The sequence below is a fragment of the Grammomys surdaster genome, unplaced genomic scaffold, assembly GCF_004785775.1.
Source record: "Grammomys surdaster isolate TR1022 unplaced genomic scaffold, NIH_TR_1.0 125750, whole genome shotgun sequence".
Lineage (NCBI taxonomy): Eukaryota > Metazoa > Chordata > Mammalia > Rodentia > Muridae > Grammomys > Grammomys surdaster.
The window spans coordinates 268,842-287,400 of record NW_021620582.1 but is presented as its reverse complement, the minus strand read 5'-3'; the positions used below and the strand labels follow the sequence as shown (position 1 = coordinate 287,400).

Here is an 18,559-nt window from a genome sequence, read left to right as displayed (position 1 = left end):
GTGGTTCTGGAGCGCGGTGATTGGCCCGCCTGGCACCTCGTGACGTCACTTCTGGCGCCTGAAGGTCCCTTCTCTTGGTTCTGGGTTGTTCGTCGTAGTGCCGGTTACAGCTAGTCCCTCAGTCCCAGGATCCCGAGCTGTGGGGCACCATGCCCGCGGTGCTGGGGTTCGAAGGCAGCGCCAACAAGATCGGCGTGGGCGTGGTCCGCGACGGCACGGTGCTGGCGAACCCGCGGCGCACTTACGTCACGGCCCCAGGCACCGGTGAGTGGCTGCGGCCGCGCTCGCCGGCGCCTTGTCCCATTTTGCTGTCAGGGGTTCTTTGCCGATATTCCATACTGTTGCCTGTCAGCTTTCCTGGTGTTGGTATTACAGGCTTGTAACCCCACTCCAGACTCCCTTTTACAAAAACTTCATTACGCGTTTGGTTGGTAACTTTTTGACTAGAAGAGTCAGACGCATGGGCTTAGGTCACGTGGACTCGTTCAGGTTTTTTTGTTGTTTTTGTTTTTTTAAATACATATTTTGAGACAGGCTCTCACTTTGTAGTCTTTAACTGACTTGGAATTTGCTGTGTGGGGACTATACCTCCTGAGTGCTGGGATTAAAGGCGTGAGCCACTCCTGGTTATAGTCTGGTTCTATTGAGCAGCTCTTACGAGTTAAGCGTTCGAAAATAAGTGTTCTGAGACTGCTCTGTAGATACACATAGAGATTGTTTTGCACTACAGCATGGTAAATGTCAAAGTAATCTACAATGAGGAGAAGGGAGAGCAGGACAGATATCAGGAGTTACTGTATTTTCAATCTGTTTTAGGTGTCTGTTTTTCGGTACCTTTAGAATGGAAATGGATATCATTGGGTTTGGACAACTATGTGAATGCACCAGGCACTGCACAACTCTCGATTAATATATTTACAAGTCGTATCTTGCCTACCCTCTCTCAAAGGTAGCATGGGCATGTAAGCTGCATGTACATCTAAAGGTTCCCTAAGGAGGTGAGATGTTTCAGAGTAGAAACATAGGTGTGTTTAGGACTCACTCTTCTAGGCTCTTAGGCACAGAGGCTGAGATGCGTGTGGTTAAAGGGAAGCTACTGACAGTTGTAATCCTGTAGTTATCATGTGTTAAGTCCAACAACATGACCTCGTAGGGTTCTGTAGAGTTACAGGGAAACTACCAAAGAGTAGGAGGTATGCATAACTTGGATTGCTCCTGAACACAACGTGTGTGAACGAGCGCATCTCTGAAACCCCAGTAGCCTGTGTAGAGGTTGGAAAGCTAGCTGAAGGTGTGGTACAGTATGTAATCCTAGTACTTGGGAGGCTGCGACAGGATCTGAGTTTAAGGTTGTCCCAGGTTTTGTGTCCTTGTCCTTGTCTCAAAACCTGAGGCCTGAAAAGAGGATATCTTTTTTTTTTTTTTTTTGGTTTTTCGAGACAGGGTTTCTCTTTGTAGCTCTGGCTGTCCTGGAACTCACTGTGTAGACCAGGCTGGCCTCCAACTCAGAAATCCACCTGCCTCTGCCTCCCAGGTGCTGGAATTAAAGGCGTGCGCCACCACCACCCGGCTGAAAAGAGGATATCTTAAAACCTAGGCCAGTAAAGGATATTTTTTCTACATCATTAAACCATGTCTTTGTTGATTTTTTTTAATAACAATAGGTCAATGTAAAAGTAAGTAAATGCAGTTTTTGCATTATTGAAATTTGTAGTTTGATACTGGAATGCATTTATAGTCATTCATTCTCTGCCCCTCCCTCCCTCCCTCCTTTGCCTCCCAAATGCTGGGCTACTGGCCTGTGCTATTATGCTTAGAATACATTCTTCAGTGTCGTTATATCTCATCTTAATGTGCACTTACCACATTTGGGTTTGTATGAGCTTTTATTTTTATTTTTGGCTAATGACATTTCTTGCTGTTTATTTCTATTTATCTTATACTATGGAAATGATGTTAGACAAAAAGAAAAACTAAAGCCAGGTATGGAAACTTAAGCCTGTAATTCCAGTACTCCAGGAGGCAGAAGCAGGCAGATCTCTGAGTTTGGGGCTAGCCTGGTCTACACAGCAAATGCCAGGCCAGCCAGGGCTACATTGTAAGACACTGTCTCAAAATAAATAATAAAAATGGAATCAAGCAATCACTTTGAGTTTACAATGGGAGATAAAGTAGTGGAGATACTTTGGAACACCAGCAATACCTAACATTTAGTCCCTGGAACTGCTAACAAACAGTGCCTTGGTTGTTCAAGAACTTGCAAAGGAGACAGAGGAAGGTACCCAGGAAAACCATTGCATCTGAGAAGGTACCCAGGGAAACCACTGCATCTGAGAAGAGTACTCAGCAGATCATTGAGATGCACTAAAACTGTAGTTCCTGCAGTCAGCATTGATAAGCAGAAAGAGCCCAATTCAGATCAATGCCTGACTGCATGTGGCATAACCAGTGCTTCAAAACTGAATGACCAAAATGAAGTTTTGCTTTATCCCCCACATTTATCCGACCTCTCATCAACTGACTACCGCTTGTTCAGTACCTTGACAACTTTTCACAGGGAAAACATTTCCACAACTAGCAGTATGCAGAGCGTGCTTTCCAAGAGTTTGTTGAAACATGGGTTTGCTGCAAGAATAAGTAAACTAATTTTTAGGATTGGTTTGTTTGTTTGTTTGTTTGAGACAAGGTCTTTGTACAAATCACTGGCTATTCTAGAACTCTGTAGACCAGGTTGGCCTCAGACTCATAGAGATCCACCTGCTTCTGTTTTGCTGGGTTTAAAGGTTTGCACCTCCACCGCCCAGCTAACTTGTTTGTTGGCAGCAAAATGTGTTAATTAAAATGGTTTGTATTTTGATTAATAAAAATGTCTTGGAACCTAGTTATAGTGATTTAAAATTCATAGCTCCATGTCACAGTTCCCTTTGCACCAACCTAATGCCTGCCTTCCTTATGGTTCGTGATCTCTATGCCTTTCCTTAGGATTCCTTCCAGGTGACACGGCCAGGCACCACCGAGCTGTTATCCTAGACCTTCTGCAGGAGGCACTAACAGAAGCAGGATTAACCTCCAAGGACATTGATTGCATTGCTTATACCAAAGGTAAGTCTGGGAGAGTTGTCAGCAAGGGCAGATGTGGGTGCCACCACCACCATTTTCAAATCTACTTTCTTATGTGCTTTTCCTAATTTCTAGGATTCTAACTACGTTTGTACCTATTAGGTCCTGGCATGGGAGCCCCATTGGCTTCTGTAGCTGTTGTTGCTCGTACTGTGGCCCAGTTGTGGAATAAGCCTTTGATAGGCGTGAACCACTGCATAGGCCACATTGAAATGGGCCGCCTCATCACTGGAGCTGTTAACCCAACTGTCTTGTATGTCAGTGGAGGAAATACGCAGGTATTTAGTAGGTCTCTTTATATTCCATCCTAATGCTAAGGTATTCTACCTGAGTTATAGGAGCTGCAAGGGCAAAACCAGGCTCATTCAGACCTAAAATGCTTTAGACAATACAACAGAGATATGAAGTTGCAAGTTCTGGAGACAAATTAGAATGTTAGAACTTTAAACATACAACTAGAGTTTCTTGTTTAAAAAGAAAAGAATGTGAATTTAACCCTTCAAGATAATATGTCTCTCTCTCTCTTTTTTTTTTTAAATTAAAAAAAAATGTGTTTTACTTGTGTGGGTGTTTTCCCTGAATGTGTGTAGGGGCGCCAGGAAGACAGAAGAGGGTATGAGATCCCTGAAAGCTGGAGTTGTAGACAGTTGTGAGCCACTGTGTGGGTGCAGGGAATCAAACCCAGGTCCTTGGGAACAGCAGCCAGGGGATTTAATTACTGGGCCGTCTTTCTAGCCCTACAAATATATTTTTTTCCTTCATTTATCCACCCTGCTCTCCTTTTTTAAAAAATGGTTTTTCTAGGTACTCTTTATGAGTCTCCAGATGACCCCGCCCCAAAGTTGTGGTTCTCCTTCCTCAGCCTAAGCCGCTGGGATCACGAGCCTACTCTGTGATGTTACTGTGACAGGGCCTTGAGGCAGTAGACAGGTTTCCCTGTGCTATTCTGATCTTCCCAACTCCTTCCAAGTGCTGTGATTACAGACTTGCACCACCATGCCCGGCTCACCTTTTTCTGTTTCTTAAGGAGTGTCTGTGTGGTCACCACAACAAACTCTGTTTTGCCTTTGTTTTAAATTCTTATTTTTAGTTTTGTGTGTGTGTGTGTGTGTTGTTTCTTAGGCTATATAATGTGGAATGCTTCAAGAATGTGTGTGCAATCCTTGCACAGGGGCCATGCTCACCCTCTGCATCATTACAATTGTGATATGTGTGCTGCAAAGTAAGCACTGGTTTGTTGGTTCTTGGAAGATTTTTTTTTAATTATTTGGCAAATATATCTTGATCATATCTGGGTTTATTTTGTGTGAGATGTGGGTATGTGGGTACACACATGCTACTGTGCATGTACACATCAGGGGACATACTTTCAGAGTCCATGTTATGAGAAGGGTCAAACTCAAGTCTAGACTCAGGTGCAAGTGTTTCTGCCTGCAGAGCCATTTTACTAGCTCCTGGTTTGGCTTTCTTGAGAGAGGGTCTTGCTATGTGTCTAGGCTGCCCTTAGCCTTCACTGTGTAGCCCAACATGGCTGCCTGTCTCAGCCAGACTAGTGCTGGAATTAGAGGTATGAGCCACTATAGACAGCTCCCTTTCTTTCTTACTGGAATGTCTAGTGGCCATGTTGGCACTATGCTATTTTCTTCCACATAGCTAAACATTCCTCTTTAAAGACTTAAAGTTTCATGGGCGGTCTCACTGTTCTTAGGTGATTTCCTACTCAGAACATCGATACCGCATCTTTGGGGAAACTATTGATATTGCTGTGGGAAATTGCCTGGATCGTTTTGCTCGGGTGCTGAAGGTAGGCCATTGACACTTTAGAGTGCAATAAGATGTGGGTCTGGGAAGCAAAAAGAAATAAAAGGCAAGAAGTAAATAGAACTTAGGCTTCTTGCATATCTAACGCTAGTCTTTGCCATTTTATTTAACATAGGTAGAAAATTAAGTGTTCCTGTGTATGTAGATCTATTACTTGTTACTAATATATTTGTCCATGTGTATAGTTTGTAAAAATAGATACCAGTTGCTTGTCTTGACATTGTTTTGGGGAGGAACTCCAGAGTGTTGAGTAGACATGAGAAGAATGTGTTTTACATTGTACATTCATGGTTCTCTACTTCTCTCTCCTGCTGATAGATTTCCAATGACCCAAGTCCAGGTTACAACATTGAGCAGATGGCAAAGCGGTAAGAGGATGTGAAGGTGAAGAGCCCTGGCTGCTACAGCTTTAGAGACTTTTTATTATGTTAATGAGGTATGGGGTGGGGGCAGGGTTCTGGAGAGTGAGCAGCCAGCCGACCTGGGTTTAGTGCTTTTATTCATTTCTACATAGAGGCAAGAAGCTAGTCGAGCTGCCATACACTGTAAAGGGGATGGATGTCTCGTTTTCAGGGATTCTGTCTTTCATTGAGGTGAGTGTTAAGGAGAGAGAGCACATCCCTGCTTTGAAAAATGATGTGTCTGCTTTGCTCACCATTATTTCCTGCATAAGCATTCACTGTAATAGGTGCTGAATAGATCATTTAGCAGATACTGCATATCTTCTACGAGCCAGGCACTATTCTAAAGATAGGGATGCCGTGCAAAACAGTCCCTCCTTAAACAGGAAGAAGATTTACAAAGGAGAAGCCAGTGTGGGAGTGCATCACTCGTGTGATCGCATTGTGATGAAGTCAGCGATCCTTCCAAGGACAGGGACTTTTGTTTTTATGAAAGCCTCATACTGGTATTCATGTTTGGATTGCTGCCCCTTTACTTGCAGGATGCAGCACAGCGAATGCTGGCCACAGGAGAGTGTACTCCTGAAGACCTGTGTTTCTCCTTACAGGTAAAAGTGAAAAGCTAGGATGTAAAACGTGTTCTAGACCAGAGCTAAAGTAAAATGGGTGCTCCTCTGAGGTTTCCGCCTTGTCTGTCCTCCACAGGAAACTGTGTTTGCAATGCTAGTGGAGATCACGGAGCGAGCCATGGCACACTGTGGCTCCAAAGAAGCCCTCATCGTCGGAGGAGTTGGATGTATGTATCAGTGGGCAGTGAGCCTTCTTCCTGCTCCTGATACTCTAAATTACCAGCGTTAGGAGGACTATTTGTTTCATCTCTTCCTTGTTTCCCAGTCCTTTTGCCCAGTCTCCTGGTAAACTGTCATGGAAGCACAGCTGGTGTGATAGCGGGACGGCTAAGTCTGAGCTCCCTGTGTCCTCTCTTCCTAGGTAATGTGAGGCTGCAGGAGATGATGGCGACAATGTGCCAGGAGCGGGGAGCCCAGCTCTTTGCAACAGATGAGAGGTGAAGTCCTCTTCTTTGTCTTAAGTTATCTTCTTTCCATTATTATGGCTTTTCTGTGTCTCAGCCACAAGTTCTGTTATCTCTTCTTTCCCAGATTCTGTATTGACAATGGAGCCATGATAGCACAAGCTGGTTGGGAGATGTTTCAGGCTGGACATAGGACCCCTCTCAAAGATTCTGGAATTACTCAGAGGTGAGTGGCATCTCCTTTGAGAGAGTAGATATAGATAGATAGATAGAAATCAACAGGTAAGAAAGTTGAAGAACAAAGGTAGAGAAGAACGGAAAGTACTGTGGGCGATGGGTATGGTTATGTGCACCTATCATCCCAGCATGTGGGAGACCAAGGCAGGGAGATTGTGGTTTCGATATAAGTCTGGGCTACAGACGCTGTCTCAAAAAACAAATTGCTAAGGGGTCGCCAGTCCTTTACAGGGTTTTCCCGTGGTCCACAGGTATAGGACAGATGAAGTAGAAGTGACATGGAGGGACTGACACCATCAACAGGAGCAGAAGAGCTTTCCAGGAGGAGTGCTGAACTGGGAGTGAGTCTTGGTGATGCTCTGGACTCCCCTCTTCTCTGGCAAGGGTTTGGACCGCATATAAGGCTTATGGTCCCTGTGGAAACCCAACATGACAGACGCTACAATAAAACATGGTTTTTGTATGTTGATAATTAGGTTGTGTTTTTCAGTTGGCACTGGGTAAATTCTTACTGATGTCAGTGGATAAGCTAGTGAGGGTTGGCAGGTGGTGCAGCTAGTTTTGATGACTGCTACTTGGAGAAAGCCCTGGGTGTCGTACTAACATCCTATTAGCAGTAATAGCCTAACTAATAGTATTTTAGTGTTGTGCCCTGTGCTGACCACTGCACTTAACAAACTGTGTTTACGTTCATTGAAGTGGACATCCAGGACATCACTTAAAAAGGCCTGGAGATGTCTAATTTGTAACTTAAGTAAAACTGCTGCCTTCATAACTTTATCGATGTACTACTACTACAACAAATACTTCACTGACCAGTTTGAGGGGCACCTCGAATTTATAATGCCCACCACTAAAAGCACCAGAGCTACAGACATTGTGCCCTTTATCCTTTATCTTGTATATAGATACAGGGTGTTCTAAACTACCAAGCTCCTCTTTTGCCTTCTGGTAGTCATGTGTCTTTTCATAGTCTGTCTCTCCCTCTCCTTCCTCTCCTCCCTCCCTCCCTCCCTCCCTCCCTCCCTCCCTCCCTCCCTTTCTCTCTGCCATTCATTTATAAAATCCATATCCCCTCACCGTCTCACCCTTGTCTCCTGTTGGTTCCTTCTTATTGCTCTGAGACCAGGTTTCTTGGAAAGACTCTGCTTCTCTTAATACCTGGTGGTGAATCTTTCACATCCTTTGTACCCCTGGGGCTGGAGGTGGTGTACTTGTCCTCTTTTCCTCGTCTATTTGCTTTTCTTTTCCTCTCCTGTCTTTTCTTGAGACAGAGACTCTGTAGTCCTGGCTGGCCTGGAGTTTGCTGTGGAGACTGGGCTTGCCTCAAACTCAGAGAGATCCACCTCTGCTTCTGCCTCCTGGGTGCTAGGATTTAAAAGCATGTACTACCATGCCCTCCATTTCTGTTTCTTGTTCATCACTAATGTCCTTTGCAGCACATTGTTCTATATCTCAGACTCATCCCACCCCTCTGCCAAAGCCTTGGTATTCATATTATTCACTGTAGTATGCAGATTCACTCCTTCACCAAGACCTGCAACCCTTTGACCTTACTTCCTTTCTACATGCTTCCCTTCCTCAGTTAAATGCAAATATGCGCTTTGTTGCAGATGTTTCATCTCCATTTACCATTAATAATAATTAAAAAAACAAAACCAGGATGTCATCAAGTTCAGGCTGGCCTTGAACAAACTACCAGAGGACCTGATGCCCCCCCACCCCACCTCCCAAGGCATGGATTACAGGTACACTTCACCACACTCAATGCTGCATCCTTAGCCCCCCGTTCTACTTCTGCCACACATATCACCTACTTTTTATGCCTAGATCAGAGAGAGAGAGAGAGAGAGAGAGAGAGAGAGAGAGAGAGAGAGAATATGAGAAAGCAAATAGTATGGGCTTTTGTAACATCTAAGCCCCCCCCCCATTGACACACCTCCTCCAATACAGGCCACACCTCCCAATCTTTCCTAAACAGTTCCACCAACTAGAGAACAAGTACTCAACTATATAACCTGTGGAGCCATTCTCATTTGGGTCACACCTTGGTTCTGTAAAACAGAAGCAAGGAGAACACATTTATCAAGTTCTCAGAGCCATACTGAATACCTTATATCATTTATACTCAGATACTCTGATTTCTGTCCCATTCCCACAAACGAACCCCAACCAAGTTTGATTTTGTCCTAGGAAGACAGAAGCCAAGGAGGGCTGCAGAGATGGCTAAGTGATTAAGAGCATTGGCTGAGGACTCAAGTTTGATCCCTAGCACTCAGGTGACAGCTCCAGGGGATCTGATGCTGCTGGCCTTGGGTTCCAGGCACACATGTTCACACACGAGGCAAAACACCCATACACATGAAATCAAACTACATCTTAAAAAGAAAAGACACGGATGCTAGAAAATACCCTACAGTGTTTAATAAAGCCCCACAGATAAAGTCCTATACAGAAGTGTCATTGGTGTCACGATTGAAAACTGCTCCAGATACAGCTCATATTCCTGCCCACAGGCATGAAGTAGGCCTTGCCCTTTGGCAGAAAGCAATATGGTTTGGTTTGGATTTTTAGAACTCTATGGAGTAGCTATACGCTGATTGACTTGGACAGTTCTGAGCTATGTCCTAATTGATAAGCAGCCATTCAGCTGTTGTCACTGAGTGTGAGTTGACAGGTTGGCTGTAACTTCACAGCATGGGTAAAAGAGTTGCCTCCAGTTTCACTCTGAGTTCTCTATGAAAATCTATTCTGTTGCTGAGGGTGGAGCTTAGGTAGTAGAATGTTTTCTTGATACAAAGCCATGCAGCAGGGATAGACACCTGGAATCTTGGTGCTCTACAGGTAGAGACAGGAAGATGAGAATTTAAAGGGTTTCCCTAGGTATGTAGTGAGTTCAGGGCTAGCCTGGGCTACATGATACCCTATCTCAGAAAAAATGAAAATAAAACTATCCCAGCAGATTTGTTGTTATCATATTATTAATTACTTGGTCACAAATCTAATGTGGATTCTGGTTCTTTTCTAACTCTGTCTGAAGTGTTTGACACTTACTCTTTTAGAGTGTGTTGTCTGCTGACCCTTGCTTTGTTTCCTTTGCTGTTTCTCATTTCACAGTCTTAGCTTGGAATGAGTTGTCTCCTGCCTTCAGTCTCTTGAGTGCCGGCCTGTGCCACTGTGCCTGTCTATTTCTACAGTCCTAACTTCTTAGAGTTTAGTCCTCAGATGGTCGATACAGGCATGTGGGGTGATTGTGTCCAGTCTTAAACCATGAAATTCATTAGGATACAGGTGACTCCAGTTTTATAACTCTAGCCTGGATGTCCCTCCCAAATACCAAGCAGCCCTTTGGCATCTCTGCCTGAGTTCTCACTTAGCACTTTCTTTGTCTTAGGGTTTTTATTGATAAAATACCATGACCAAAATCAGCTTGGGAAAGAAAAGGTTTATTTCGTTTTACAGTCTGTGGGTATTATGTAAGGCAGTCAGTGCAAGCAGGCACTAGAGCCAGCCCTAAGGAGTTCTGCTTACTGGCTTGCTCCTGGCTTGTTCAGCCTGTTTTCTTATAGCACCCAGGACCACTCACAGCGAGCTGGGCCCGTCTACATCAATCATCATTGAAGAAAATGCACCATCAGCTTCTCACAGGCCAGTCTGGTGGACAGTTTTCCCAGTCGAGGTTCCCCTTCCCACACTCAGACTCGTGTTAAGTTGATATAAAACTGGTCAGCACACATTTTAAGGAATCCAAAACTGAACTTCAGTTCCCCAGCTTTCTCCTTTAGTTATTTCTTAGCTAAGCGATAACTATAGCCTCTGATTCATGTCAAAACACAGACCTTGGCATTCTTTTGAGTTCTATGAATAGGTGTGTATCTTTCACCTCCAGTTAATCAAATCCACTTGGATTTACTTTCAACATTTAACCACAATCCTCTTTCCTTTTAAGCTGAACCAAGTTAGTGGCTTATCTTCAAAATGCTCTAATTCCTTCCTCTTCCCCTGCTGTTTTTTGTACTGTAGGCCTCTGGCCATAACCTTAGGGTTTTTATGTCTAGCTCACCTTTTTTGCAGCTCCTCCAGCTCCTTAGGACAGAGCTGCTCAGAAAAGGTCATAAAGGTCACTGGGTCCATTTTTTCTTGCATGTCAGTAGATAGGGTATTAGCATAGTCCTGTAATGATCAAGGGGAGATGACAAACAGTCTTCATGGTGACCTTTTGGGGGGCTGAGAAAGAGTACTGCCTGAAGGTTTCTCAAGAGGGAGAAGGGCAACAAATGCTTTGTAGTGGGTCACAGTGGCTGAGCACAGGAGCAGTGCAAAGACATTACTTGTCATTTTTATTACTGAGGTGGGACATAGGTGAGATGATGTTTACAGTCTAAACAAATTCAGATACAGCGAGGGAATATACCTGGTTTATGTTTTATAAATACTATCTTTGGTCATGCTAAGGAGTCAAGAATACTCAGGTCTTCGCCTTTCCCACAGAGATAATTCAAACATGCCAGGTCATTCTCTTCATGTGCTTGCTTTTGAATTCATTCACTCACCTTAGCTTATGCAATTCTTTCTAGAAGTACACCTGTGGGAAGAACATTCTGCAGTCTGCCCCATCCATAGTTCACAGTAAGTCACACAGGCTCCCACAGAGTACCTTTCTGTGTTTTAGGTTTGATGTTTTTCTATGTATGATGTTGAGATTGAGGCCGAGGTCTTGCTTGTACCATTCAAGCACTCTGCCTCTCAGCTCTCTCCCTTGCCCTTGAGCCTCTCAAGTGCTAGTAAGCATGTGCCACCGTGTCCCACACTGATGGGACCTCAGTCCAATCCACTACTGCTGTCTCCTATGAAATCATTAGCTTCTCATTCTTTTCCTTTGAAACTTGGAAAGGAATTGAAGGCCTTTTAGGCTTCGTACCACCATCATCACTGAGCCAGTGTAAGTTCACTGACTGCAGGCCCTCCTTTAACTGAGTGTCATTTGAGGCTGCTAGTGTTATGTAACTGCCCCAGAGAGAAAAATTATACAGAGTGGCTGTGATGGTACAAACCTGTAACCTCAGCACTTGGGAGGGAGAGGCAAAATAACTGAGTTCCAAGCCAGTTTGGGATACTGTCTTAGGGTTTCCATTGGTGCAGTGAAACATGACCAAAAGCAAGTTGGAGACAAGGGCTTCATTTGGCTTACACTTCCACAGTGTAGTCCACCCTTGAAGGAAGCCAGAACAGGAGCTTAAAGTAATCAGGGACTTGAAGACAGGAGGTGATGCACAGGCCATGGAGGGGTGCTGCTCACTAGTTTGTTCCACATGGCTTGCTCAGCTTGCTTTTTCCCAGGATGACCTGTCCAGAGATGGCACCACCCACAATTGGCTGGGCCCTCCTCCATCAATTATTAGTTAAGACAATGTTCTACAGGCTTGCCTACAGCCTGATGTTATAGAGGCATTTTCTCAGTTTAGGGTCCTCCTTCTCCAGTGACTCTATCTTGTATCGAGTTAAAAAAATAAGCCAGCATAGATACACAGTGAGACCCAGTCTCAAACTAAACAAAAAAGAAGAGAAATTCCTTACCTACCTGAGCAGTCACTCTAACTGCATCCTCAGCTTTTGGTTTTCAGGACGGGCCTCCATATTAGGTACTTTCCTTTCCCAGATTATCCCACTTTCATGCTCAGCCGCCTTTGATGTTCAGTTTTGACCTCCCTTGCCTTATTCGTGGACTTCCTTCTTTGACTCACCGTGGCTTTGGAATTGTGTAGTCACAATTAGCCCTGCTGCCATCCTTAAGAGGCAGACACAACTTCATGGAAAGGCATCACTTCATGAGAAGAGTAAAAAGCCACAGGAGGAAGAGCTGAGGGAAGAAGGGTATTCCCTCCCTTGGGACACTGGTACTGCTGACAGCTGGAAGCAATGGGATTTATCCGAATTATCTTTCCTTTTAATTTTTTTTGTTCTTTTTGTTTTTGTTTTTTGTTTTGTTTTTCGAGACAGGGTTTCTCTGTGTAGCCCTGGCTGTCCTGGAACTCGCTCTGTAGACCAGGCCTGCCTCTGCCTCCCAAGTACTAGGATTAAAGGCGTGCGACACCACTGCCTGGCTATCTTTCCTTTTTGTTCTAAGTCCTGACAACTTCTCTTCCCACCTCCCCCATTCTCTCACAAATAGAATCACTACATAGTCCTCCACAGCGGATAGCGTGTAACTACCAGTTTTGCTTATATCCTCAAACAAGAACATTGTGCTTGAGAAGGCCTGCACCTAGACCTGAATAGAGAGGCAATGGAGAAGGAGTAGGGATGTAATATGTTTGACAGGCAGGTGACAAGAAGGGTTTCCGTTTGGCAGATTCCTGCGTAGACTCAGAGCCCAGAATGAAGCTTATGAGCAGACAGGTCTGTATGGGCATGTGTTAGTCAGGGTTCTCTAGAGGAAAATAATTGATAGAATGTATATATAATAAAGGGTGTTTATTAATCTGATTTACAGGATATAATCCAGGTATTCCAGCAAGGGCTGTCTCACACTGGAGATGCTAAGAATCTGGGAGTTGCTTGGTCACCAAGGCTGAATGTCTCGGCATTTCCAAACTGGTGCTGAAGGCCTGGAGGATTCCCAGAGAGCAGTTGATCTTTAGTTTACATTGGAATCCTAAAGAAGTTGGTTCTAACACCAGTAAAGGAATCCTGCAGCTATGGGATAGATAAACTTGCCAGCCAGATTGAGGGAAAGCAGGGAGAAAACAGAGATGTAGAGTTGAGAAGAAACAGGCACACGGGAAAACACCAAAAGGGGACACTGAGTACCCAACAGGGAGAGAAGCCACATGATAAGTCTTCTGAACATTCAGTCAGCTGATGTGAGTCTCGCATCTTGAGTGGCTTGGAGCTAAGAGGGAAGCAGAAATGCAGGCTGGGACTGCTACTCTCTTAAGCATCCTCTCCTGACTGCACCCTGCTTTGCAAATTCTCTGATTTAACAACTTATTTGAGACAGGCCTCATTATGTAGCCTCGGCTGGCTTCAAATTTATAATCCTCCTGTCTCAGTCTCCTGAATTTTGGGGCTGCAGGCATGTACTAGCATACTGGACTTTCTAACCTTTTTTAGTTTCTCTAGTCCACTTGCCAGCCTTAGCTGTTGTACATTGCTGCTTCTCTTCCTGATTTCACACCCACAGATCACAAGTTCTTGGCAGACGTCCCTACAAAGTCCACCTCATGTTGGTGGAGGTCCCTACGAAATCCACCAGGGCTGGATGCTACTTTGGGGCTGGAGGAGGCAGTCAGCACCACTATGACCTGTGGACAGGATGTGTGATGTGAAGAGCAGCCGTTTCTTCTGTACTCATGAGGGGGTTTTAGAGACAAGGCAGAGAGGTATAATTGAGAGAAAACCTAAAAAGCTCTTAGCGCTGGAATTGTTACTTTAAAAACAGCTGTCAAATAACATTTAGAGTATAATCTTTGTGAATCTGAGGTGAATTGTCTTATCCCGTCCTATTTCAGTTTCTTTAAGATTATTTTCATATCCAGTCCAGTTTTCCAACCAGGCTAGTGTTAAATCTCAGCAGAGACTAAGTCTCCCATTGGTTTTGATGTGCAGAGGTGCACCATGATTATAATGAGCACCCAAGGGCCTATGACAACTGCCCTCGTATTTAGTTCTGGGAAAGTGATCTGCACAGGAGCCAAAAGGTATGAGGACGAAATCTGCACACTACCCCACGGTCAGCTCACTGTGTAAGAAAAGGAGCATCTGTTTCAAAGCCTACAGACTGCATACAGGACTGAGCTATATCCCACACTGTATAGTCCTCAGGCCTTCAAGGAACTTAACTCAACTATTAGGATTTGTTTTTAAATTTTATTAAAAAAGAAAAAAACAACAAGCCTCTGCAGTCACCACAAGATGTCATAAACCCAGGGGCATTGTTGTGGACTTTTCCTCACTGCAGATAAGAGGGTAGATCAATCTAAATGGGACATTTCTGGATTTGCTCGGGAGGCATCTCTGAAAAGATTGCTCTCTCCTGCATCTCCTGCAGAGGAAGCCCAGGGCTGATGTTTGCTCTTTCATCATAAAGCTGGTAGGAGAGCTGGTGCTCGCCCTGTTTCAGAAGGCGAGCAAGTCCCTTCTGAAAGATGACATCAGAGCTCCTCACCTGGAGATGCACCAATTATTCATGTCTTCCTATGAACACTGCTGTTAGTATGCTTATTTATATCTGCTGAATTGATTGATGAAGCTTGCATTGTCTAAATGTATATTTTCTGATATATTAGTGAGATTAAACATCTCTTCATAAGCTTGTAAGATACATATTATATCATTTGCTCAATATTCTAGATATTTCTCTTTTAATAGCTTTTTGTATCTTATTTTTCAATTTTATGCTGTAAATATTTTCCAAGGTTACTATTTACCATGTTTTAAAGGACTTTTTTTCTTAAATACAATTTAAAATTGTTGCCACATAGTAAGTTGATGAAATTTCCCCTTTATGTTTGAGTGTTTGGAATTTTCTTGGGAAGGCATGCCTAAGCACATGTTGTAACCTCTAATATTTTTTAGGTCTTTTTTAAGTTTTATATTTTATTAGGAGAAAGGATAGTGGCTTTTTGATTTACCTGAGCATGCTCTGTGCAAAGGAAGTGTCCTGTACCTCTGCTGACCAGGGGTAGTTCCTGGTCACTGTGGCCATCAAGAATTGGAAGTATTTAAATTGGATAAAATAACTCTTGCATTTTGTTTCAATTTAAGGTAAGTTTTTTCCAAATGTACCCAGTAAGTATTCAAATGGCACTGAGGACTGTTCTGGCCCCATGCTCTTGATTTTTCACACTGACTTCTTTGTATGTATCTACTTGGGGCCTTCTAGTCTATGGTTTATGGATCGCTGGTCTCACAAATCTAGACGACTGCAAGATATATCCAGCACTGTATATTTCAGCTTCATTTAAAATTGGTGAAACTGTATTAAACATCTAGTAAGAGGGAATTGATTTAAGCCACACAGTGAAATTGTATTAGGTACATATATGCAGAGTAAGCTGGGAGTCATGTCATGACGTGGTTGGTAGGGGAGCAGACAGCTAAATTGATTCTTACCCAGCTTTGTAGGCTGTGTCACATGACATGCATTTATCATAACATGTATTATCTTTCTATCCTTGGGCTTCTCATGGCACAGTGGTTTAGGTATGTGCATAAGCACAGCAGTGAATGTGGGTTTCTTCTCACTTGACGAGAAGTAGCCTCCTGTGTCCTCCAGCAGCCCGTTATCTTCTGTTTGTGCTACTTGGGTTATAGTTTTGTTTGGTTTTTGCCTTGTTTTTGAAACAGGGTCTACTGTATGGCCCAAAGTGCACTTTATATTACAAGGTGATTTTGTGTGAATAACCACATTTATGAAATGAAAATATCTTGCTCAAAATGACTCCTGTGTTATTTAATTATTTAAGAAATACAGAACAAGTAAACTTTTTTCAGATTTTGAAGCATTTCAGGCCTTGCTAGACTGATGGATTAAGTTGATGTGTTATTTTTAAATATGTGATATATTTAAATGTGTTCTCTGAAGACAGTAATACATAGAAATTTCAAGTGAATGTATATCTGTATACTATTGGTAATATCACAGCCACAGAAAGTCATATCTAATTTTATTGGCTTTTGAAATACAGAACAGAAAAGATCCTGACCCTTTGGTAACAGATACTATGAAAGTCACCTTAGGAAAAGCCAATAAAATATCCCAAACCTTAAAATCCTTTGTTTGAAATGGCCATATAAAAGTGTTCGCCAGCAGCCAGCAGCCTGTTCCCTATTATGCTAACAGTGTTCTTAATTTTGTTAGTTGTCTTGTTTTGGAAAGAAGGTCTGCTGTGTGTCCCAAAGTAAATTTTGACTCATTATATTTTAAAATCTTAAACTCTCAGGAACATTCAGGTTTAGGGAAAGTTATTTGGAAGATGATGTGTGGGAATGTGGGCCTCTAGATTACTTTTCTAATCCTACCTGATTGCATTTAAACAGACCCCAGAGAAGGGACAAAGAGTTCAGACCAAAGATCTAGCCAGGTTGTAGTTATCAGCATTTGATGGCAGACACGGGAGAGTTGACAGGCAACTGGATCCTATAACCCAGGCTCTAGGCCCCACATAGCTACTGACCTAGTCCTTTCTAAGGCAGACTTCAGTTTCAAGGTGGACTATGAGGAAAACATCAGTTAGTACCCAGGAGGCAGCTCTGAGTGCTGGGAGTGTGACTTGGGAAAAAGAGAGTTCAGAGGTTTCACTGGTGGACACCCTGATAAAGTCATCCTTGAGAATCATTGGTCCAACTGGACCTCATTTCTGTTCCCTTCTATGGTTTAGGGGCATATCTGACAACATGGTATAAGCTTCCTCTTTCTGAAGAAACTTAGGAGGAGATCCAATTAATGTAGCAGAGGTGATGGACTAGGAGAGGGGAAACTGGTTGGGGTATAATATATGAGAGAATTTTTAATAAGATTTCAAAAATATACAACTTTGGTTTGCATCTTCAGCTTGTTTTTTGCTGCAGTGTGATGTTCGGCTGCTATGGAGGTTTTTGCTTAACCCTCCAGGGGTTATGGAGGTTCAGGAATTCTATCCACCAACAAGGACAAAATCAAGTAGAGGTTAAAAAAATTTTTTTTTCCAAATCCCACAGCTATTAAAAAGGAAGATGAGCCAAAAGTCAAGCTAGTAAGGTCTAACTCTCTTCCCACCTTGGTTCCTGCAGTTCTAGCCAAACATGAAAGTATCCTTAGTAAATGAAATGAATTTTCTTGTTCTGTTCCCAGGCCTTTAACGGGGAATTCTGGGGGCACCCTATTTACTGATTCTTAGAATTGCCACCACTGTCTCACTACTTGGCTCAGCAGGAGTGCCCCGCAGCCTGAGGGGAGGACCGTGGGTCCCAGCGTCCCACTTCAGCCAGCTTCCAGGCACCATTCCCATCTCCATCCCCCTCCCCTGCCTCAGGATCCCACCTGAGCTTTCTGGCCCAGCTTCTGTTCTCTAAATGCTGCCATAGCAGCCTGACGCCAGCCCCTGGCCTCTGGGCCCCGCCCCTGGCCTCTGCTCCGCCCCGCATCTGCTCCCTGCTCTAGATGCCCCAAGAGGGGAACAAAATCCCACGTGACTCACCCTTCCCTCAGACGTGCGTGGCACTTCCCCTTGGGTAGCGCATCTGGGCTGCCATAGCTCCTAACTTTGAGTCACTGCTGGGTGTCCGGCGCTTGGCATAGGACACTGAGGGGCTGCGCTGCGTGTAGCGATGGAGTGTTGTCCTCTATATACCTCTATATACCCGCCACTGGCTTGTGCCAAGTGCAACCACAGCGGTCTGATTTCAGTGGCCACCTCAACCCTATAGTTTGTGCTTTTCTGTCTCCAGCTTGCTGAACGGAGGCTAGAGCGTGGACAGCCTCGTCCGGTCCCTGAAGCCGGCCAGAGGAGAAGAATGTAGCTGCTCTGCGCAGCCATTTTGTTGTCAGTGGGAGGGGCGGAGGAGGGCTGGGGACAGAGAGGTTGCTGGTCCCCATCACCTACCAGGGAGGGATTTCTCCCCGGTCCTCTTGGGTGCTAGGGAAAAGGAAATAGTCCTGGAGAGGTCTTCTCTGCTGTGTAAAGGAGTCCTAGTTCTTTGCTGTACTCCCATTCAGAAGCTTAGTTTAACCTTTGCCCGTCTTCAGACGTACGTACTTTTTACAGGAGGGATGTGCAGATAACTACATTGGTTAGGAGTTGTTGAAACCTGGCTGTCTGTGTCACACGTGGACTTTGTGAGCTCTGTGTGAACGAGGACTAGGAGGTTGTCTTCCTTCTGTAACCCCAATGATGACTTTGTGTCGCTGAGGATTTGGGAATGTGTTTTGAGTTGCAAGCCCTTAGTTGAAAGAATTAAGTTTGGG

At 44.0% G+C, this 18,559-nt stretch overlaps 1 protein-coding gene and 1 non-coding gene across 2 annotated transcripts; one reads left to right on the top strand and one right to left on the bottom strand.

The window, feature by feature from the left end:
- Nucleotides 1-34: 34 nt before the first annotated feature.
- Osgep (O-sialoglycoprotein endopeptidase) lies at nucleotides 35-7,084 on the top strand. The gene is made up of 11 exons (XM_028788493.1): nucleotides 35-264; nucleotides 2,983-3,102; nucleotides 3,223-3,398; nucleotides 4,829-4,924; nucleotides 5,260-5,309; nucleotides 5,456-5,534; nucleotides 5,885-5,950; nucleotides 6,048-6,138; nucleotides 6,333-6,408; nucleotides 6,503-6,601; nucleotides 6,864-7,084. The coding sequence occupies exons 1-11, from the start codon at nucleotides 150-152 to the stop codon at nucleotides 6,901-6,903; spliced, it is 1,008 nt and encodes a 335-aa protein (XP_028644326.1). The 5' UTR covers nucleotides 35-149; the 3' UTR covers nucleotides 6,904-7,084.
- On the bottom strand, nucleotides 4,247-4,350 carry LOC114639797. The gene has a single exon (XR_003714061.1). It is a non-coding gene; the product is annotated as a U6 spliceosomal RNA (small nuclear RNA).
- Nucleotides 7,085-18,559: the final 11,475 nt, after the last annotated feature.